The following is a 23,495-nucleotide window of genomic DNA, read 5'->3' as shown; positions in this document are numbered from 1 at the left end:
GAATATTGAGGACTTAAAAAGGAGGAAGAAAAAAAAGAAAAAAGACGAACAACAAAAAACCCTTAAAAGCGGCCTTTTCAGAACAACAAAAAAACTAAAACTGTCAATATGGCAAAGTAAAAACTATAGCAATGCTGGGTTTTAGCGTCTGTTTTACAGAAAGCAGTGTGTCGAGCAGGGAGATGCTGTGCTTGATTAGAGCAGCTGATACCATTTGGAAAACTGGGCTTGACAACCTGTGCATCTCTCAAGAATTTTCTCTTGAAGTTTTAGGTGATCACTACAATTAATGATTTAAAACTGCACATGAGTTACGAAGCTGACACTAGTTGACACTTCTGAAACAGTCAACCAAAACCGGTCCTAAGAATGTTGTGAGTCAAGTACGATTCGGGCGATACAGATTGCGTAAGGCATATGTTATGTGCCTCTTGAGAATAACAATTTGGCACTTAAAATCCTGTACAATTAGCAGGAGGCTCTATACTGTTAGTATTGCAAGTCTCAGTTCTTAGCCATGCAGCATGTTTGTAGTGTAGGATTTTCTCAGTGTGCACAAGATGGGCTTGTATGAAGGTGTTTTCCTGGAGACTGCAAGTCAAAAATAATTGCTAATAACCTATATATATACACCATACATATAGATATGGTATATACCGTATACACCATATATACCATATATATACCATAATAACCATATAATAACCAGCTTAGTGGAGGACTTGTTAGTGTTAGGTCAGAGGTTGGACTAGGCGATCTTGGAGGTCTCTTCCAATTTGGATGATTCTGTGATTCTGTATATTATAACACTGATTCTCTATTCGAGGAGAAATGTGAATTTTCAAAGGAAAAGTTGATTTTTTGTTGTTGTTGATGAATAATTGGAGAGAAAATGATTGTTGGTTTTAAGTCATTACATAAAATGGAAAAAGGAGCTTTTATCAGTGTTGCTACATCGAATGATCTTGTATAAAGAAATGAAATTACCAGGAAGACGAGTGTTTCTGGCTATCCTTGATGGCTCTGTACTTGGTAGAACAAATATGGGACTGGCACAGGGCTGAATACAGGATTTGGAGAGCGGACGTGCTGTTCTTCGGCAGCTGCTGTCCGTACGTATGTAAGAGTAGAAGGAGTTGGTGGTGAAGCACACGCACAGTTGTGCTCACTGCAGGTGCTCCGATCCCCTCGCATCACCTCCGAGTGGGGGTAGTTTTATTTTTCTTCCCTTTTCTTTTTGTTGTCTTGCCTGTCCCCAAGGAACAGGAGCAGCTTCAACAGGGTAACTTGAACTGAATTCATGAGAATGTTTAGCAGAATTTGGTAAAGGAAAAGCTTGATGCCTTCACAAAGAAACAGTGGTTCTTTCAGCCAGCAAGTTTGTTTATTGTATGCGCTGGAGCCTTGGTGCAGCAAAACTGCTGAACTGCATGTGTAAAGCATTAATAACTCCCATTCAAGTGTGGAAGATATGCCTGGGAAGTATGATAATCCTTAACTCAATTTAATGGTCTGCATAAGCTTAATGCAGTGTCATTTACAAATATAAAAGAAAAGCATTCAGACTTTGATTATTTTTTATAAAAAAAAAGTCTCCTTTGCCTGAGCATTCCCTTTCTCAGCTCTCTCAGGATCAACCAGGGTTGTTCCCGGTGTGGTTTTTCAGCACATCCGAAATGTACAAGTCAGTCTGAGTCCAGGCCAGCTGGTTTTTGTCTTGTTTGACAAGCGACTGAAGTGAAAAGGGCCTTTTATTTGGAAAGGAAGGATTATGTGCTCAGGCCCTGCCCTGCGATAGCACAGGCCGCACAAAGGTGTGGAAGATGAAGGCCGAGCTGCTCCCGGGCGAGCTCAGCCTGCTGGGGTTTTCTCCCTGTCACAGTACCCTCAAGATACGTCGGGTTTCACAGAATCACAGAATGTCAGGGATTGGAAGGGACATTGAAAGATCCTCTAGTCCAATCCCCCTGCCGGAGCAGGAACACCTAGATCAGGTCACACAGGAACACGTCCAGGCGGGTTTTGAATGTCTCCACAGAAGGAGACTCCACAACCCACCCTGGGCAGCCTGTTCCAGTGCTCTGTCACCCTCACTGTAAAAAAGTTTTTCTCATATTTAAGCGGAACCTCCTATGTTCCAGCTTGCACCCATTGCACCTTGTCCTATCATTGGGTGTCACTGGGAAGAGCCTGGCTCCATCCTCCTGACAGTCACCCTTTACATATTTATAAACATTAAAAAGGTCACCCCTCAGTCTCCTCTCCTCCAAGCTAGAGAGACCCAGCTCCCCCAGCCTTTCCTCATAAGGGAGGTGCTCCACTCCCTTAATCATCTTCGTGGCTCTGCGCTGCACTCTCTCAAGCAGCTTCCTGTCCTTCTTGAACTGAGGGGCCCAAAACTGGATGCAATATTCCAGATGTGGTCTCACCAGGGCAGAGTAGAGGGGGAGGAGAACCTCTCTTGACCTAGATTTTGCCTTTGGGGTTGCCTCAGGTTTGCCTTTGGCTCCTGTGGTAGCATCTGCTATTCCACTATAGCCACCCTGGCTCATTTACACCGCAAAAAGTGGGCATAAAGGGCACGTTTTCATCCCAAAGACATGTTCTGCTGGCCTGTGGTGCCTTAGTACAAGTGGGGTTGAACCTGCAAGCAGCTTGCGGTGGGTTCGGTGCTTACAGCACGTCGCTGGTGTCTGCTCCAAATCCACATCTTCTAAATGCAGCACTTCAGCTCCAATTGCTGCCCCACGGTGAGCATCTAATCAACCTTACAGGGGTAAAAGGGCACTAAGGACTTCTAAAACCAGACTTTGATACTTAAGCTCCTTGTTTTTTATCACTCCTGTTGTTTACCTTTTGTCCTCTCTGTCTGTCTCTTTTATTTTATTTGTTCTTAAAATCTATAAGTAAAGTTATAGGAGTTATAATCTATAAATAGAATTACAAATAATAGAGTATTATTTTAAGAACAGCATTTAAAATCGCTGCCCCTTCTCTCTACCCCGTTACAGTCTCTCAGTCTTAGTTTTCGAATGCAGCAAGATCCTGTAAAGATAGGCACGTGGTAATTAGGGATTGTGTGGAAAAAATACTTTTCTTCACTTAGAAGTATTCTGCCTTTCGGTTTTGTTCAGTTGGTGCATCCTGTGTGACAAGGAGGAAGGATTCAAAGTCCAGTGCTGAGCACTGCTCTAGGGAGCGATATCAAAATATTTACTCACTTCACAGCAAAGAATTCACATCAGCTTCACAGGCAGTCTTTGAAGAAGTCATTCAATTAATTATTTCAATTTAAAATAATAATCCTGTTCTGGTAAGCGACCAAATACTAAAGTGAATGAAATGTAAGTTGCAGTTGTTTCATTTATCGTTCACTTATTCCCACTGAGACCTTCTTTCTGCTACAAAACCATAATGAACTTATCAAAAAAGAAAAAAATAAAAGGGATCAGATATAGAGTGCTGAACAGCTGAGTACTGAGCAGAGTGATTGCCTTTGGTAAGTGTTTATTGGGAATTTTGGAAGTGGTTATCAGAACAAGGACAGACCTGCTGATCTGCAAAGACTTTTTTATTTCTAAGTTTTCTGGTTATAAATGCGCATGGTATTCCCTTGCAGTGGAGTTCTCATTCCTTCATTTTATAATATTCTGTAAATTACTTGGCTGAAAAGTGCTGTGACATGGCAAAACACTTTCTGAATAGTAGGTAAATTCATGTGCAAATGTTCTGATTTTGTTTTGTTTAAATCACGTTTTCTCCTGTCTTCCAATCATCACGTATCACTGTATAAAAAAGCAATTACTGTTTCTTGTACTGATTAATGCAGCTTGGTGGCAAATGTAATGCGAGATGTTCCCCTCTGTTACAGTCCGGAGGCATTTCTCATCAATCTGCAAGATTCCCTTTTCTATTTCTTCTATATTGAAATTTGATTTTGAAAATATTTGTAGTCATTGAGAAAAAGCGTTATGTCAAAAACAGATATGTGAAACGATCACTGTGAATGTCACATCTTGATAGGAAATGCCGTAGGTGAGGTCATGCTCGAGGCCAGGGGATTGGGAGCTAAATACCTGCAAAATCAGTTTGTTTGTACCCAGTGCTTCTCACCCGTTTGTTGGGTTTCCATGTAATGCCCTGGGGGTCGCTGCCTGTAGCCGTGTCCTGCAGCAGCAGCCTGGGCACCCGGAGGTGTGCGCCCAGCTGGCAGGTGGACGATCCGTCTGCAGTGCTTGGGCTGAAAAATGGAAGAAAAAAATCCCTTGCACTGTGTTATCTGCCAGTTTCCAAGAGGGAGAGAGAAAGTTTCTAGCTGCCATTTCTCTTCCAACTGTACTTATTCATGTAGTGATGGCACCTACAGCAGAGACCGATAAATTATGCCTGGTTAATCTAACATTGTACAGAAAACTAAATTCTCACATGAGCAAATAACTTTGGAATAGTAAAGTCATCTTCTTTAGTTCAGATAACATTTTTCTCATTTACTTGTGTGTTTTTGCTGGTCTGTTGAAGGTTTAATTTTTCCTCCACTAATTCTGGCTTTATGAACACCTAGATGCTAATATCCAAACTAAGTAGCTCTAAAATAATTGAAGGGTTTTGGACTGTGGCATAAAATGCATTATTGAGTCGTCTTTTATGTAGTAGGAAATGCTGACTATCTTTGTCAAAGTTTGCACGTGTGCAATTGAGTAAGTTTTGTGATTGGGTGAGCTTAGCTCAAACATAAGCATCTCCATTTGTCTTTTTTGTTTATGAACCTCAACAGGAGACCAAATCAGAGCAAACCCCAATGGGGCATGAGAAAACGTTACCAAAACACTTCTTTATTCCCAGCTATGGGAAATTAGACTTGCCTCCTCTCAGCTTCATTGACTAAATGTAGATATAACTGGGTATGTTTGGCTTAAAAAAAGGAAAAATGAGTGGGGCAGAAGATGGGATCTCAAAGCTGGGTGTGATGTAGTCCTTTGCTTTCTCGTGCAGCCACCAGCTCGGCCCACCTGGAGGACCTGGCATACCTGGACGAGCAGAGGCACACTCCCCTGCGGACGTCCCTCCGCATGCCGCGGCAGAGCGTGGCCGGCGCCCGTGCACAGCAGGACCTGCGAGGTAGGAGCGGGCTGGGGGCTTGTGGCCTCTGGGGGGGATCTGGGGGGGATCTCATGTTGCTGCCGCTGGATTCAATGGTTTGCAAGCGAAAATGCTGGAGTGGGGCTCTCCTGCAGTGTCTTCTTTGTCGGCGTGGCCAAATTGGGAAGAAAAATGTGTAATGAACTAAGTACTTGTGCCTTGTGTCTGGCAGTGGTTGGCTGGATGCTGCCTTGCTGTTCCTAAAACAGTGCCACGATCAGTGAAGTGCCACTGGAGGAAAGTTTTGGGGTTGTTTTTCTGGGCTTAGTAGATGTCTGGTTTGCCAGGTACACGCTTCGTGTAGCCTTGCTGTAAAGATGCATCCCCCATCACTGTCCTGCAAACACTGATGACAGAGGTCCATTCTGCCCCCCCCCCCCCCCCCCCCCGCCCCCGACATTCTCTGATTGTCCTTTGTCCTTTTTGGAAGAGCATGTGCTTTAATTTTGGAGCCCCAAACTGTGTTTCAGTTGGATTATGGAGGAATTGTTTCACTGAGTTGGCCCAAATTGTGAGCAGCCTCACTTTTGGGCAATACAAATACAAATCAATAAATTTTACTCTAAAGACAGCGTGCAGCATTGCAGCCCCACACCTCCTTCCAGAGGCGTCCTGGGGCTGGGATGCTGTTGGCTGTGCCTACAGACAGCCTGGCACTGATGCATGGCTAAGGGGAGAGGGGGGGTAAATGCATCCCCCAATCTGTATTACCCTATGCATTTAATGCTATATCACATATGGGGATTCCTGCAAAATGTCCCCAGATTCCTCTCTCTGATTGCTCCCCTAACAGTGCTCCCTGTCACTGAGCACTGGGGCTAATTCAGAGCTTTGGTAGTTTTTGAGAAATGAGAAAGCTTGATGGACTACTTCCTTTTTTTTTATTATTTTGGAACAAAAGCACAAGCTGTGGCCCCCTTTGCAATTTGTGGCGTGCCCGTGCAGTGGGAGCCCAGCGCAGTGCGTGGAGCCACCACCCCAAAGCACCCCTGCTATGGCTGCTCACAATGCTGCCATTCAGGCGGTCCTCTCGTTGCTGAAAGGCCTTTTGAGAGGGGAAAGTTTTGCGGTTCTTCCTGGCAAATTCCACAGAAAGACATTAGCAATGAGAAGAAGCACCAGGGCTGACATTTTGGGATTTTATTTCCAGACCACTCCAGTCAGATCTGGCACTGCCATAGCACTGTATGTCCTTGAGGCTTCATCCCACCGCACAGCTTCCATCCCCCGTTTAATCTGAGCACTGCCGTTGGTTTTTGTCCTCGAACAATTGTTCTGGTAACGGTGATGGCTCTGCATGTGCAGCAAATCACCAGGTTAAGGCCTCATCCCCATCAGTAAATGGCCAAGAGAGCTCAGGGCTCCTCTCTCAGACCCCCTTGGCTTCTGGTGGTCTGAGGATTGAAACTGTAAATCCTATTCCTGGCTCTTTTGGGAGAATTTTGGGTTGCAGCTGTGCCTGGGAGGCAGGGAGAGCAGTTTCTGTTGGCAGTCTGTGCAGCTCCCCCTTTCTTTGGGTCTCCTTTGGGAACGCGGCCGCTGTCCTCGGGCAAGGACATGGGAGGCAGCAGGCTGGGTTTAGCTCAGCAGCACCGCAGGCAGCACCTGGGGTAGAGTTGGGATTTCTACAAAGCACACAAGCCCCTGACCGCAAGAAAAAAATGTGGGGTTTTTTTGGTTTTGTTTTTTTTTTTGGTCGTTTTGGATTGCAGTCTGTAATGAAATCACATTGGCTGGTGAGGCAGTTATAAAAATGTATTAGCAGGCAGTAAGTGAAGAAAGCAAACTTTGACAGACAAAATTTCCATATGTTCGAGCAGAAGAGCTTGCCAAGCCTTCGTAATTTGCAGTGATTGCATCCAAAACATTAAAGTTTATTGTAGGAACAGAATCAAATTGTTTTCCAGACACACTTTTGAAAAACATGTAGCACTACATATTTTCTTTCTTCTTTTCTTAATGTTTTTTTTTTCCCCCTTTTTTTGCTAAGGTTGCATGAGAATAGCAGCAGCGTGTTAGGTTTTTGGAACTTGTTGCTGATTCTAGTTGAGGAGCTGTGCTATTTTTAAAAAGAGGTGGGGAGGGGAGAGAAGAGGATGTAAAAAAAATCAAGCCATCACTATTTGGAAATATTTTCATTTCAATGAATATCTGTGCCCCACCCACCCAATACTCAGTGGTCCAGATATTATTGTGAAATTGCATTGATCTGGGCTGTTATAATCACCAGTGCTTTGTTCCAACTGGAAATGCTAAACTTGGGCTTAACTTTAATATCTCTAGACTTGGCACTCTGCTGAAATAATGAAGCAATTACTGGCCCAGGATCTGGCGACATAGATTACAGCCCACTTATTTTGTTCCTGGTGTTTAAGAATCCCAGTGCAGAGCAATTAAATGGGGGACCGTCCTGCCTATTTGTGCCTGTTAAATCAGTTATTTTAAGCAGGGGAGGAACTTCACGGTGTAATCCCAAAGGCTATAAGAGCATTACAAGCACTTGTACTGGTGGCAGGTTTTTAATAGGATGGCGAATGCTCTTCTCGGTTTTACTATTTCGAGCCAGCGGAATCTGAAGCCATTCTGGGTTATTGTAACCTGAAGTACAAGATACTTATGATATACCTTGGAGCAGAAGCCAGATGGCAACCAAATTACATGGTATTAGAACATCCCAACTGTTGCCATCAGGATTTATTTATTTTTTCCTCCAACAGGAAAGTGTCTGTGCTGATGCAGTGGGAGAAGAATCTTGTTGGGTAGGGGAGGAGAGGCTGGTGAAAGTGTTCAAACCCAACCACTACAATGGAGAAGGACTGTTGACTAATATAGACCATATGGCAATAGCATGTTTTCCTTAAAATTTCTTTTATCATTTTCTGTGTTTTGTTTTTTCCCCTCTTGGTGTCTATTGAATGCTGTAGCCTTTTGGGTATGTTAAAAAATAGTTTAGCCTTTTCAGGCATGCAGTCCGTGAAAAATAGGTACTGCTTTCATGGTGATGGATGTAGACACTTAAGATGACACTTGAAAGAAGCTGCAGTCCAAAGGAAGGAAAGGAAATAAACATTTGACTAATTTATGGGTTCCTATTTAACGAAGGGCACGGTAGATGCTGATTGATACTGTGTTATTCAGAACCGCATTTCATTGTAATAAATAGTGAAGCGCTTCTTGCCTGGGCTTCCTCTCCACATATTGGCAATATCCACGCTATGCATCTTCATCCGGTATGGGCTTTCTTTGGACAGCAAGATACATCTTCCATTGGGGAAAGTAAAATGGCAACAGAAACGCTTCTAGAGCAAAATATCAAAGAAGTAATGAGCTGTGGATGCTGAGAACAAATCCTGTTTAAAGAGAGAAGAGTCTGTAGAAAGACATGATTTCTGAACAGGCAGTTAAGATTCTTTCCACAAGCTAAGATAAGTAAGAATTCACGTGGTGTAGCAGAGAATGACCTGCGTGTTAAAGCAGGATGGGCCTTTGTCTGACTTTGTCCCTGCTCGTCTTCAGCCCAGTGGCTTCTTTAAATCGTGCCCATAATACAGCCAGATTCACTGGGATTTAATTGATGCTTTCAAATGCAAAAAAGAGCCAGGACAGGTATGGTAGACAGCGTTTGAGCTTGGGGTTAGAATATATTGTTCGGGTTGTACCAAAGCTTGCACAGCATTTCATCAGCTGTTATACTGGTGAGGAGATTCCACGCTGCCCTACTCTACACACCAATATCTATAGGAGTAGGGGTTTAATTTACCTTAAGATATTATCTGAAGTTCTGGGTACTTCTGTGGTACTCTGGCTTAAGTTCTATTAAAATCTTTGATTAAAAATGAATATAGACCCCAGTAAGTGTTTGACAAAATTTTAGGGATGGAAAGGCAGCTTATTCACAAATGCTGAAGTCAAGTGCCTCAATACAGTCTGTCTAAAATGTGTGCACACATCCTCACCCAATAGTTCTGAACCTTCTTGTCCTCTCTTATAGCGTCCTTTCCATGGGTTTATCCTTTACTCAACTTCAGCACCAAATGCTGAAGTTACAGTGCAGCCTCCCTTCTCTCTGTGTTTCCTTCCCTCGTGATGCGTGACATGTTTCTTTACCAGTCTTTACTTTGTTCATTCCTTTGTTAGAAGCCGAGCTTTTAAGATGAAAGAATTGTTTATTCTTTTGCAAAGTGGAGCCAGTCGAGGTCGCGGCTGGGAGCTCAGCAGAGCCCCACGTTTCATCCCCTGGGAGCTGCACAGCCCTAAAGGAGCACGGCCACGTGCCTCTGCCTCGTCCTCTGCCTGGGGACCGCCGGCTGCTGAGGCTCGTAAAATAAATAGTAACAGGGGAGGGTTTTGGAGTGGTTCAGCAGACAGCATCAGGAATTAATGAGGATCTGGCACATAGCTTGCAATTAGTCAATGACAGTTTTAAATAATTCATAACCCTTTTAGACGATCCAGCTAGGAAAATGTTGATGCTGCTTTCTTCTTTCAAAGCAAACGCGTTGGCTTGAAGGTGCGGTTTGAAGCAGGTATTTGCAGGGCAGCAGCTTAAAAGAATGTGCACAGCAGCACTGAGAGCCGCTAACCCTGCTCCATGATTCAGCTCAGCACAGTCAAACAAAATATCTGGGTCTTCTCCTAGCATGTGGCCTTGATTTTGGTGGCTGGTGGCACAAGAAGCTTATTCTCAGCACTGATGTCCAAAGGAACCTGGCGCTGAGTGTTTAGTTAAAGGCAAGAGGCTTACCAACATCCCTGCCTTCGGTCAGCCCCGCGATTGCGAAGCCTGGGAGTGATAAAGGTCTCGCCAGGCTGCCAGAAGAAGGCGTTTGCTCAGTGGTGTTGGTAGGTCTGCAGGGGCAGGAAGGTTGGATATTGGCAGATGAGTGGGCGTGTCTCTTCTCCGGGTTTTGTTAAGCCTATTTTAGGACTGCATATACCAGGTGACAACCAAGGTGTATATATGCATGTCCTGTCTTTAGGATACCCTTTGTCTGCTTGGGGTGTAGCGGTCGCAGGTGTAGTTGTCACACAGCCTCATACCCATTCTCACCTCTGGAAAGAAATGAAGATTTGAATCTGTCTCCACCGTGTACAGCAGGAGCCTGTTGGATCCCACAGCTTACATATTTACTCAGTCTTGTCTTTGTATTACTCCTGGGACTGTTTGGTACCTGTTAGACATCTGGCTTGCACTAGCGTGGGCCTCCTCTGCAGTCTTTCAGAAGAAATTACCGTGTGTTTTCACTCTCTAATACAACACATCGCATATACACACGCACAAGTGAGGTAAAGCTATAGCTTACCAAGCACAAGTCTTAGCTTGATGTTTGCCAAATGGAAACTCGATTATTATTTTTATTTCATTTTCTATATATAGCATCAGTGGTGTAACGTGACCGAAAATCTCTCCCATCAGAGGCAATGCTGAAACACGTCGTTTACATCAGCCAGCCCCCTTCACCTGCTGGTCCTGGCCCCGTGCAGCGTGCCATTGCCTGTGTGCATCGTGCCGTTACCCCTGCATGTGCCGTTGCCCCTGCATCGTGCCATTGCTCCTGCATCGTGCCACCCCCTGGCATCGAGCCCCCCAGCCCGGAGCTGGGGCAGAGACACGTGCCCCTGCCAGCTGCAGCCACCCGCTGGCTCGTCCCCTCCCAGCACCAGCAGTTCCCTTCTCCAGCACCCTCCATGCCAGCACGTCCCGTGACAGCCCCCAGCGAGGGAGGCGAACCGGAGCTCCCACCTCTCCCAAGCTATCTCCACCCTAATACAAAAATCTCCGCGTTTCCTCACTGACGTAAACTTAAAGCACGCTCGTCGCTTGCAAGTGGGAATAAAACTACGGCTCCTGCCTGCAGTATTAAAAAAAGAAAAAGCAAATACTTAACAACTTAACCACAAGCTGTTTTCCATAAGGGGGTGGGTCTCAGGAGCGGGTGGGGTGGGAGCAGGGGCGAGGTGTCGGGGTGCTGGGGCAGAGGCTGCAGGGTGCGAAGGCAGAGCCTCGCAGGATGGGCAGCAGGTCCTCTGCTGCTGAAACGTGGGAGGAGGAAAGGGAGGGATGAGTCGGGGGATTCTCAAGGCAGCGAGTGCCTGGGTCATTCATAGCTTTCAGAGCAGAGCGTTGCACAGCCTGGGAGAGGATTTCACATCGGAGCACGAGGCTTGACGTAGAGCCCCAGGTTGGTCAAAAAACATGTGTTTGTATTTACAGCAAGAGCTTCAGGGTGGTAGCACAGCTCTCACCTCTCCCCGTGTAGATAAAATATCCCGCTGCTGTACCACGATACATAATTTTCAATGAGTTCAGCCTTTGGAGCTTGTTTCTCACTACAGGGGCGGGAGTGGGAGCGCTCTGCACCACGGAGTGCCTTCGGGACAGCTGGGGGCTCTGCGGGGGTTTGAACCCTTCCGTGCAGGAGGCGAGCTGCTGAAGGAATGCCCGACCTCAGCAGATGCTGAATGATGCATGGGCTTTTCTTAAGTAGCTGGGGGCCCTAAAACTTCAAAGAAACCCAACGGTCCCAACTGGAAGCATCTCGTGTAGGGGATGGGAGCGGGATTGTGCCAAGAGAGAACCCTCAGCAAAGCGAGTCCTTTACTTAAATCCTTCTGCGGCTCTGCTCGGGGGACTCCCCCTCTGCAGCTTTGCGGGGTTTGGTTTAAAATAGGCTGTGAGGACATCTAGAAGTTGTATGGTGGGTCAGTTTATCTCAAAACAAATTGAATTCAGCTTCCTGAACCACAGCTCAAATTTGCCACAGCTCATGGCATTGGCTTAAATCTCTGTATCGTACAAAAAGCAGCGTGGCTGGAAGGTGCTCAGGGCTCACACCTGGCTCTGAGGCTGAACTCATATCCTGCTCTTGCAGCTCCGGCCCCTTCAGTTAGCCTTGACTTGAGGGAATCCTGTCTCAAATAAAGAGTTTTCAGGTGAAGTTACTTGGTGGGCAGTCCTGATTCTCGCTGCCATTCAGGGGCTGTGGGGTGCAGGTGGTGGGAGCCTGAACCCCCCTTCCCAGCAGGTGCTGGTCCCCAGGATGAGGATCAGGATGAGGACGAGAGCCACATCAGTCACGCTGTGACACCATCCTCTCCCTGGGCGGCAATCTCCTGCTGTCTTTGTGGCCACTTTCTGGAAGCTTTTCATTAAGAAATCGTCTCAGCAATAAAGAAATGAAAATAAGCTGCTGCTGTGAAGAAGCAGCAACTGTCCCTGCCAGTACAAAGAGCTTCCAGCAGTTTGTTTTTTCAGGTTTCTGTGTACCACCTCCCAGTTACATGTCTTCTAGGCAGAATGAGCCATGTGAGTTAATCTTCCTAAGACCAGGTTTGCACCAGATCTGTGTGTAGTTGTTACTCTTTGTAGGTGTATGTTCCCTAGATAGCTTGTGCCAAATGGAAAGAACGGCAGATACCTTCTCCCTCCACCCCCAAGTGTTCCTGAAAAGGTTTCGAGGCTGCTTTGGTTTTAGTTTTACATATTATTATAACCTAAAGGTAGAATAAGTCCAGAACTGAGAGTTGAGCATTTCAGTGGCAGGAAGCACACAGCAATCCCCGCGAATCCCTGAATTCTTCAGGGAAGGGGAAAATGTCTTCTAGGTAAGTTATGTTCTTGAGGAGTGACACTGACCTGTCTGCTTTGAATGGCTTCACATTTTTGAACACGCCAGTAGCACAGACCAGGCTGCCGGCCAGCCGTGCCCGTCGGAGCATCCTTGTGCCTCCCTCGAGGCTCGGAAAGTGAAGCTGGAAGGGCAAAGGCAGGGGGACACAGCAAGCGTGCTCGTCCCCCTGAATACGATGAAGAAATGCTTATTTTTTGTCTTTTGTTTTTTTCCTTGTTCACACCATCAAGTAAAGCTCACAGAATATTTCTGTAGTGGCAAAAGTACGTGGTGCAGGGCAGTAGTACACAACATGGAGGCTTCTTAGGTTAGAAGTCAGGGTGGGGGACCAGCAAGATAGAAACAAAGCTTTTTAGTTCTGACTTGTGAAATTATTTTCTGAGGATTCAAAAATAACATTTCTGTGCTTTCTGTGAAATATCAACGACGTGCAGCATTTTCTGTGGTCAGTATTGTATCATGTTGTAATTTGGGATATATTATAACGCTACCAGACATAAAAGAAAGCAGTACAGTTGGGGTTTGAGGGATGATGCCTCTGTTTAGGTTCCTTAGCCCTAAATCTGCTCTGCAGGGGGACCTGAGCAAACGTCCTTGGTGCCCAGGTGCCCCCAGGCCACACAGCCAGGTACACCTTGTAAATTGTGTTTTCTGTAGGGGAACCAGGTCTTGGATTAAAGGAGAAGATGTGCAAATGTGAAAACTCTAGAAATGATCAAAGAGGCAGAGGTTTCCTGACCTCTGTCCTAACTGGGAGACAAGGGATCATTACTGTCAATGCCTTTCCCTCTGTTTTTTTTGCTCTTTTGTAATTGATTCTCTGTACAAAAGGTAGCAGTTAACTGCATTCATTGCTGGTGTGGCAATAGCCTGCAGTGGGATATGGCATATCTTCTGTTAGAAACATGCTTTTGCCGATGTAATGAAGGTGGCATGGGATGTTGTAACCTTCCTGATGAGAAGCCATTGGGAAGCTATCGGAAAAGGATGCTCATATATAGATTAATGTGAAGTCACAGCTCTCCATCTCACATATGTTTCACGTTTCAGTAAATTGTCATATATTTTATCTCCGGACATCATATAATTCCTGTTTTAGAGGCTGAGAGATGTATTCCAGCCTGGCACGGGCAGAAAAACATGAAGAAAGGTGAGCTAGAGTAAGCAGACCTGCCGACTCGAGGGCAGCTGTCTCTGGCTGGCTTGATTTTCAGGAGGCTCTGGGAGCCTATAGCATCTCAAGAAACAAATGACAGTGTTAATTTCATTATGGGAACAAACTCCAGAAGCTGAAAAGTTGTTAGGTTAAAGCAAAATAGAGCAGAATGCTTTTTTGGTACTTACTGCATCTTTTAAGTAGAGAGGAAAAGCTTTCATATAAAGTGAAGCCAGTTGTAGCCCTCTTCTGTTGCCTTCATAGGAATTAATTAACCCACAAATGCTTCTGATTTTCCTTTGATTGCCAGGGGATTGCACTTGAATTTCTCCTCCATCCCCCTCGTAGATGCTGAGGAGCTTTTCAAAAGATGAGTTTGCATACAAAAAGGGGAAAATGAACACAGCGAGCTTCTATGTTTTAGGTGGTAGCACTGCACAAGCATGCGTGGCAGGTCGGGGGCAGGCATTTCTTGCACACCTTGTTATCTTCAGGGTGCCTGTAACACTGCTTAGAGTTTGCTTTTGCATCTCCCACATGAAGCAAAATACACTTACATGTATCTAAATTGGGATAATGCATAGCCCAATTTCATCAGGCTCCTGCCCTGATATAAATCTTCCCTGCTGCCTGGGATGTGACAGGTAGATCTTCTGGGGCAGAGCTTGATGGGGCTACTGTAGGAGTAGGTGGAAGGGTTTTTTTGTATTAAGAGGTGCCATAATCAAATATTTGAAGCTGTGTTTCTATTTAGATTGAATTCTGCTGCTTTAATTTTTGCCAATTACCAGTGCTGCGGATGGTGAAGCCTGCCAGTAGAGCTTTAAAATCAGTCTGCGTTTTTAAAACATTTTCGGCATAAGGAGATTGAGTTAAATTTGGGATTTTCCTTGTGAAAAGATATATGTTCTAATTGTCATACAGGAAAATTCTGGTTTCGTTTATTGATGGTGGAAGAGTTGAGATAACTTTGCTTAGGTTGACTGAACGCTTGTAAGATTTTTGTGCTCGTTGTATTGAACAGGTGACGTTAGGCATGCAGTTCTGTGTCACAAGGGGACAAGGACAGCTGCCTTGCAGAGCTTCCTGCCCTGTGGCAGGGCCTTTAATTATGGTGACCTTGAACAAGAAATTTCATTTCTCCAGCTCCACTTTCCCCAATTGTAAACTACTTTCTCCTGTAAAATTCCCTGAACTCCTTTGATGGAAAATGCTGGGAAAGCGCCAATACTTTTAACAGCAAACCTGTGGGCAATAAACAAGCTTGTATTCTTTTCACCTTTTGCAATGAAAAGATTCCTAAGGAAGATTAAATAGTGGTTTCAGATCTATAGTTTTACTCTGGTAGCATTAACACTTACATTCTCTCCCTGTGTTTCTTTACAGTACGCTTTGCACCTTACCGACCTCCTGACATCTCTCTGAAACCACTGCTCTTTGAGGTTCCCAGCATCACCACCGAGTCCGTCTTCGTTGGCCGCGACTGGGTGTTTCACGAGATAGATGCTCAGCTGCAGAGCTCAAATGCCAGCATTAACCGAGGAGTGGTGATCGTTGGCAACATAGGCTTTGGAAAGACTGCCATCATCTCCAGGCTGGTTGCGCTCAGCTGCCATGGCACACGTATGAGACAGATCGCTTCGGATAGCCCGCACGCCTCCCCAAAACGTAAGTTCAACAGCATGCACATCTTCCAAACTCAGAGACCTTTTCCATCAACTTTTCTAACGTTTTTGCTGCAAAGATCCCTTTCCTCTTCAGACCCAAGAACTCAGTTAAACCTTTGTTGCCAAGCAAAGGAAGCACCTGCCAGCACTGTACTACTTGTGTTCCAAATCTACGTTTTGAAGAGTCAAAATAGTCTCTCTGCTTTCCCTAGCTTAGAAGCATCACAGATTGTCTCTGATCAGGAAGGCTTCAGTTTTAATTGCTCCAATTTTTTTTATTACAAATCCCTCCTGATGCATTCTCCTTCCCATACAGTTGGTTTATCTCAGTTTGTCATGGTTTGAAAGTTTAGGGTAGGTCACAAGCCCGTGTGGGCTAGGCAGCCAGGCTTGCTCTGCCTCCTGTGGGTCCCATCCAATTCACATCATTCTGCCCTGACATGTTTGCAGGTGGGGATGACAACATTTTAAAATCACTCTGCTCCCAGTAAGTGAATAAGACAGGACTAAAAATACTGAGTTAGATACCTAAAGGTATCTTTAAGGATCTAGGTCACTGTATCTCAGAGAAACTGTAGTTGAATCTGTTCACTGGAATCCAGTGCTCTTAGCCATGTAGAAATATCTGAAATGTCACCAAATGTTGGCATGTTGAGTAGTGTCACTTGTCAGAGCTAAATGAACAATGTGTAGTGAAAGGCAGGGCTTGTTTCTATATTTTAACTGTAACTCTGCGGTGCACCAACTGCATGTCTCCCCAGCTTACTTAGAGGGATAGTGGAGATTAGCAGTCTACTGTACTTAACTGTTTCCAGACTAAAGGCTTGGATATCGAGAAAGCTCCCTGTACCTTTCATACACAGAAGAAAAAGATCCCTGGTCACCTGTGTTTTAGTTCACGCTCTGATATGTCCATGAAGTTGGAAGTGGAATGATTCCTCAGTGTTAGTTACTGGGGTGGAGACCTTAGAATCAATCAACAGATTTGACTTCATTTCCTAAAGACTTGAAAAGTCCTAGTCTAGCTATAGAAGATAATAACTATTCTACTAATTTCATATGCTGGAAAAGTCTACAATGCTTACTAAAATCTACGTTTAATAACAAATGCTAGTTAGGTGACCTGACTACTCTACAGCAGTTGTGTTATCAGCATTAGCAAACTGGAATAAATACAGCCTCAAACTTTTTATTCTTGGCTCAGAAAAAACAACACAGGTGAAGGTGGTGGTGTATGCTCAAAATCAAGAATGTGCATCATTGCTAGTACATTCAGGATTTAATTATGTAGGCAGTAGTCATCCTCCTTTGCTGTTTATCATTAAATGGGTCATTGTTTCTGTTATGATTGCAAGTCAAACTCAAGGATGCATTGCTGCAATCTGTCCAGGACAACCCTCTGCTAGTAGAGTCTGTTGCTTTTAAAGTGTTCCTAAAATAAAGAAATCAGTAATTAGGCATCATCAAGTACTGCATGTCTTGATGTCATTCAATAATACTCTGTTTGAGTACCTATGGGTGTAAAAATGAGTGGTTTGAAAATCTTAACCACAAAGGTCAGGTGAATGGACTATTGTACTGGTACAGCTGATTTCTGCTTTGCCAGACAAAAGAAATGCAATAGAAACGCAGTTAAATTTGTCAGAGATGATTCCAGTATAATTCATTATTTGCTTGCAAGCCTTTTCCAGATCCTGGTGCTACTGCTGCTTCTCTCTCTCTGATAGCATTAATGGGCTCCAGATAGATATGTTAGCTGTGGCTCTCCATTTTTATATGTTATAAAATGGGCACATAATTCAGAAAAATTGTCTGTCTCCACTGAAGAAGGACTCTGAACTAAATTAACGAGCGATGGGTCATAACGAAGGAAGATCTATTGGCAGAACTGCAGAGCCCGGGGAGCATTGCACTAAAATACACCAAACTTGAAGACAGAGCGTGCTTTCAGGAACGCACAATTCATTCAATTTTTGTGATTAATTTAAATCAATGGAATTACTGTGGAGAAGACGAATAAGACAAGCTTAAAGCTTTATCTTAGCAGTCCTTCCCATGCTGCTTCCAAAAGAAAGTTCTTCAGGAGCCTCTGTCCTGGCTGGCTGGTGTCATGTTGTTCCACTGCCTGAAGTCCTGAACAAATATTTGTGGAAAGTGTAACTGCCACAAATGAACTGCTAGAAAATGCCAGCTGTGTAGTAGGTAATAGTAACATGGGTCATGCTTGTCCCATAGCCATTCATAACCTCTTTCCTCGGGACAGATGTGGATGCAAACAGAGAGCTGCCCTTAACCCAGCCGCCGTCTGCTCACTCTTCGATCGCCAGTGGGAGCTGCCCCGGGACTCCCGAAATGCGCCGGCGCCAGGAAGAGGCCATGCGGAGACTCGCTTCACAGGTATGGAAACATTTGGGATTTTTTTAGGCCTTGGAAACGTGTCGGTTTTAATGGACTCTCTTGGAAGGCCTTCTGTCTTGCATCGCTTTGTGCAATGGAAAATGTGCGCATTCAAAAGCTTACTGAGAGAGTACAGAGGATAAATTTCTGGAACAAGTTTTATTACCCTAGGAAAGTTATTTCTGTAAAATGAAATTGCCATTATATCAGATACATGTGCTTTTAACTCTGAGAGTTTCTTTTCCAGCCATCATACTTTATCATTCCAACAGTGGAAGTGTTATGAGATGACACAGCTACCAGAATAATTGTTGTTTTTCTTCAGCAGTGGAAAGAAAATTGCCAAGTGACCAGTGTTTCGTTTTGAAAGGAGCAGGTAGCATACAGCAGGTGAAGGAGCAGGCTGTGAGCATTACTGCTGGGTGGTGCACTTAGATGTTTTTTGGGGAAAGTCTACAAAACAGATCACAGCCTTTTGAGCAATACACAGATTGTTTGCTGTTACAACTAGACTGGATTGTGTATAGCAGTATTGCTTACTGTTGGTAAGCTTTACAGCTTGAGCTTTATTGTATTACTGAGATTCAGTCCTACTTTTGTGATAGTGGGAAGGTGCCATTATATTGCTTTGAAATCCAAGGAGCTTGCTCTTCCTACGCATTTTGAGAGGATGTGAGCAGTTTATGCTTTCCTGTTGCCTTGCTCCTACTATGGAGAGGAAAATATCTAGCAATGTCTTTGTTCTAAATTACTGCCAGGACGTGTTTTGCTTGGCTTTTTGTACCAGATACTGTCTTGTCCTATCTGCTTTCTGCTGCACCCAGATGGCAAGGCAGAGAGCGTGTGATGGCTGTGTTAATAAATATTAAGACTTGATTTTCTTCTCTTCCACATGGAGCTCTTGAAAGGAATGCAGTGGCCAGGCCTGCTTCCATTCAGAAAGCATTAGTCATCGTGCTCCTTGTAAATCTTCAGCATTACAGACTACCAGAAAGGCCAGTAAGCATGCTATCTCTGCTTAAAATGCCTCATCTATCTCGACTTTCTTCCCCTGAGTGCTTCAGTAATCCTGCTGGATACGTAATTGATAAATGGATACAGTTTTGGCTTCAGTTTCCCCCTGAAAAAGGTAAGGGATACGGCTTTTTCAAGCAGTGCGTCACATCCAGTGCATAGATGATGCACTGAAGCTTTTTTGCATCTCTGGTTACTGGACCAGTAAGAAAATAAAAAACAATCCTCATAGCCAAAAAGTAAGGTAAAAATGGGTAGTTATACCTACAATACCTGTAATACCTTGGCTGCACACCCCTTTAGGAAAGGCTTCTAAAGCCCCATTCATCCCATAGCCAAAAGTTTTTGTGAAACCAATCCCGTGTTTTGCTGTCAGAGCATAACAAATGAGTTAGGAAGATGTAGTACCTCTTGTGCGAGCAGCACGGTTACAGATTTTTGGTGGGATTGTTGATCTCCCAATAAATCTCAACTGCCATAAATGCAGACAGATTCCAGAAATAACTGTCACTGGCTTCCAAACATGAGGCCTTCCCGAAAAGATCAATGCCGAGGCTGATGAGTTGACCTTCGTGTTCTTGGAATCGCTTCTTTTACTCGAGTAGCTGACACAGCATGCAAAACTTCTAAAAAGCTTCACAATGTTTAGCAAACAGTTACGGGATGAGTCAGAGCAGCAGCGGCAGGGCTTGATTCAGCACTCAGAGACCTTGGGTCTATTCCCAGCTTTGCCGTTAGCCTTGCTGGGCTCCTTGGAGATCAGCATCTCATCCGCCTGCCTGTTTCCCTCCCTATTAATAGCAGAGTGATCCATGCAGCTAATGGTCCTTGGGTGTCTGACGCTGGAAGGATACGTAACAGGGTGGTATTTGGTGTTCTCAGTTCAAATCAGCAGTTGTCTTTCAGGTATGTCCTTAATGAAGCCATGCAGTGAAATTAAGCACGTGCTTAAATCCTGATTCAGAGCATCACTTCCTATCACAAAGGGACCTTTTACTGGAAGTGTAGGAGCTTTTTGGTTTGGTTGTTTTTTTTCAGCTCCATGTTCCCGCTGATGGTACTTGATCAAAAGCAACAATTTAGTTTTATTGCATCAGACCCTTTACCAGTACGGCATGTTACAAACAGTAAGCTTGATGGATTATCCAGCCTCAGGAAGGGAAATAAAGGCAAATAAAATGGGTTAGGATGTTTGTCAAATTGATAGCTGGAAGTCGTGTGCCTAGTGCACTCTTAGTAACCTCCTGAGTAGCACAACTCAGCATCGCCACTGATGAATACTTGCTGTCAACAGCAGATAAATTGATTTGCTTAGAAAGAGCCGTGCCGTGTGATGTCCTCCTAGATAAAACAAACACTGACTGTTCCAACCCAGCTGTGGTTTTTGAAGTCTCTGAGTGACATTGGGAGCAAAAGGATTACTGACCTGGCAACGTAATTGAAAATCCATTAAAATAACAGTTGGGAGCTCTTCGTGCTGCATAGGATCGCCTCATTCGGAAACTCAATCACATGTCTGTAACTTGCTTTTGAGAAATCAGGGAGATTTGTTGTTCATTTGAGGCTTTGAAGGTGTTGAAGTCTTAAAAAGAGCTACTACACTGAGTGGTCTTGGTAGACAACAGTGAAGCTAGTTGGTTAAAATAATTTAGCTGCCTAACGTGAGTGTCTGATGCCACACACTGCAGCATGCATTCTGTGGGACGGTGTCAGAAAACCCTCACACGGGTAAACTAAAGGTTGCCCAAAGTCTAATCTAAAAAAGAAAAAGGAACATCCTTTGCAGGAGAAGGGGAGAGAAGACCATATTCTTGTATCAGTAGCTGTGGAATAAAAAAACAATTCCTAATGGCCTACTTAAAGAAGTATTTGTTCAACTGGCAGCAGAAAAAAGAGCCCAAAGAAATGACAGAAGTGCCCCTTGGGTTGTTCTGGTTGGAAAAATTGTTCTTGGACGTGTGTGTTCTGTAGTTGCATTAAGGCTAGAGGCAGAAATGAAGCAGGGAAGAAAGCGTTGACAGTGATGGACAACCACAATTGTCAGGAATATTTTGGGAGATACAAAACATATGTGAGGAGACAGAGAAAGCCACGTACAGATACTCCACCTCTGCTTTCACTGAAGGGAGAAGGATGTTCTCGGGTTGTGCTGTGGTCATTGTGAGACAGAAATGCAGATCGTTATGAAAGTGGATTAATAATATACTAAAAGGCTTAAGTAATTGTTGGCACGGGCTCCAGAATGCTAGTGGGAAGCACGCCGTCCCTCTCACCCACTCCGTTCCTGCTGAAAATGTCACTTACCCCAAACTCAGAAGCTGTGTGTTTATGATGACAGAAATGAAAGGTGAACAGTTGCTTTTCCTCCTCTGGATTACTCAGGGTTGTACTTCTCTGTCTATTTTTCATGCAGTAAGTTCGTTGGGGCAAGGGTTGCTTTTAGCTCTTGTTGTCAGAGATGAGCAAATTGTTAATTTTAAAAATAAGTGACTGAAAGCTGCCTAGCAGGAGCGCTGCTCAGGCTGTCTTTTCAGCTCCCTTGCCATGCTGGAAAAGAGCATTATTTTATTGTATTCGTAGAGTAGTTTGAAGTTACCTGTGATTTCTAGTTCAGTGTCCATCAGCAAACAATTGGAGAAGAAAAATGCTTAGAAATGAGCCAATTTAGAAAACCGGTATCAGGTGTAATTTTTGTCCTGCAAAAGCTGTGCAAGGAAACAATCTGTGTCCAGCTTGTTCAGGAGTTCCCTGATGTTATCCTCGCCATGGACCCTAGGAGGACAAAAACATCACAAGGAGAGGACAAAATTCTCTTCCTCCCAGAGGCTGGTGGGCAACCACTGAGGTTTCTAGTGTCTCAGTCCCCCTCTGATGGGAAACGGAGTCTTTTGTCATATGAAAAGTGGTTGTGGTAGGAAAGGTTGGATGCTCCTCAAGGTTTGCAGTGAAGGAAAGAAAACAAGGAGCTTAAGCTTGAGGCTGGTCTGTTTGTTTTGCCATTTCCCCTCCTAACAGCCTGTCTTACTAAGATTTTGTAAATGGCAGCAGGGTGATTACTGCCTTGAAGGATTAGCAGAGAAAATGCTGGAAGTACAATGATGCTGGTGTGTAACACCACCGAGGTCTGTTCTGGCTGCCCTCCTCTCCAAGCTCCCTGTGAGAAGTTTGGGTGTGCATAGGGAGAAGATTTTCAAAAGGGAAGGTTCACTCTTGCTGTCATTCCAGGGTCGCATTCAAGGTTGTGGTTGGCATCGTGTTGAGTGCTGCTATGTAGACAGGGATGAAGAAGTGTGCCAGGAAACTGGAAGCATCAAGTGCTAAATGACTTGCCGTCCATTTCCTCACAAGGAAAATATGAAGTACATGGCAATATTAATTGCTTCTTAGCAGAGAATTCTGTGAATCAATTTCCTAATTTGTTTTTTTAAAGGTAGCTTAATCTAGCTTTCAGGAATGGAGCTGGCAAAATCCCCTTTTTCCTTTTAACTCGTAGGCTTCTCCTGCCTCAGAAGAAGAGGTGAGGCAGTGGAGCTGATAAATGCCCTGGCAGTCATGGAGAAGCTGGTGGGCTGGTTTGTCGGACCCCAGCTCCCAGCAGAGCCGTCCTTGCTGGGGAAGTTTCCCTTCCGTTTTCCCTCCACCCCATCATCTGTAGGAGTTGGTAGCATAAAGAGGCCTGCAGGGAAGAAGAACAAGAGGGATTGTCTTGCCAGATCTGGCAAACTCTCAGAAGTCATGAATAAAGCTTCTCAAATTGCAACACCCATCTTGACACTTGCAAATAAAACATTAGCATTTCTGGCAGAGTGCATTTGGTTAGCCTTTTGTTTTAATCTGTACGCATGTATTATGGAAATCAGTTTACAGGATTCCTGAACGTATTTCAAGTCAGCCCTCTGACAAAGAGCAGGCTGCCAGTTCTTCAGCAGTGCCAGTGAGTCAAGCTTCAGCTCGGCTCCTTCCCTGCAGTAGGTGCACGCCAGTTTCCTGGTGAGCTAGCCACGTATAGCTGAGTGCAGAGCTTCGTGTAACTGCTAAACTCATGTGCTGTTACTTGGTGCTTGTAAACATACTGCCTGGTATCACAGAATGACTGTAAGGTGAAACTGAAGAAAAAAAAAAAGTTGTGAATAAGAACAGCAGGGTTTTTCAAGCTAAGATCCCATACAAAAGACAGCACTCCGCACCTCTCCCATGTTGTGCCGTGTTTTTTCTTCCTTTTTTCTATTTATTCTTTCACCCATTGCAATACCCTTTGACTTAATTTCCTCTGAGCAGGGCTGGTGAGCAGCATGGCCAAGTCACCACACTGCTGTCCTTGCTGTGCTGCTTTCCTGTCTCCAAATGTTTCCGGATAATGTATAACTTGGGCTGATGTCTCTCAGCTGGAGCGTGACCTTGCTTGTCCAGCGCTGGTCCTTCACCTCAGCAAAACGAACCAAGAGGCGTTCCCACCGGTACGGAAAAATACAGAGTCACAGACATGTCCTG

General features: G+C 44.5%; 1 protein-coding gene across 1 annotated transcript in view; it reads left to right on the top strand.

Annotated features, from left to right (window-relative positions):
- Window positions 1–23,495, top strand: part of TANC2 (tetratricopeptide repeat, ankyrin repeat and coiled-coil containing 2) — a 244,554-nt gene that overhangs the window by 164,626 nt on the left and 56,433 nt on the right. Inside the window, exons 12-14 of the mRNA XM_050715451.1 lie at window positions 4,993–5,118; window positions 15,313–15,594; window positions 17,857–17,990. Of these exons, the coding sequence (XP_050571408.1) occupies window positions 4,993–5,118; window positions 15,313–15,594; window positions 17,857–17,990 (542 nt within the window). The remainder of the gene's footprint in view (window positions 1–4,992; window positions 5,119–15,312; window positions 15,595–17,856; window positions 17,991–23,495) is intronic.

The sequence above is a fragment of the Cygnus atratus genome, chromosome 25 (assembly GCF_013377495.2).
Source record: "Cygnus atratus isolate AKBS03 ecotype Queensland, Australia chromosome 25, CAtr_DNAZoo_HiC_assembly, whole genome shotgun sequence".
NCBI classification, from domain to species: domain Eukaryota; kingdom Metazoa; phylum Chordata; class Aves; order Anseriformes; family Anatidae; genus Cygnus; species Cygnus atratus.
Note: the sequence above shows the minus strand (reverse complement) of the source record. Positions and strands in the feature narration are given on the sequence as shown.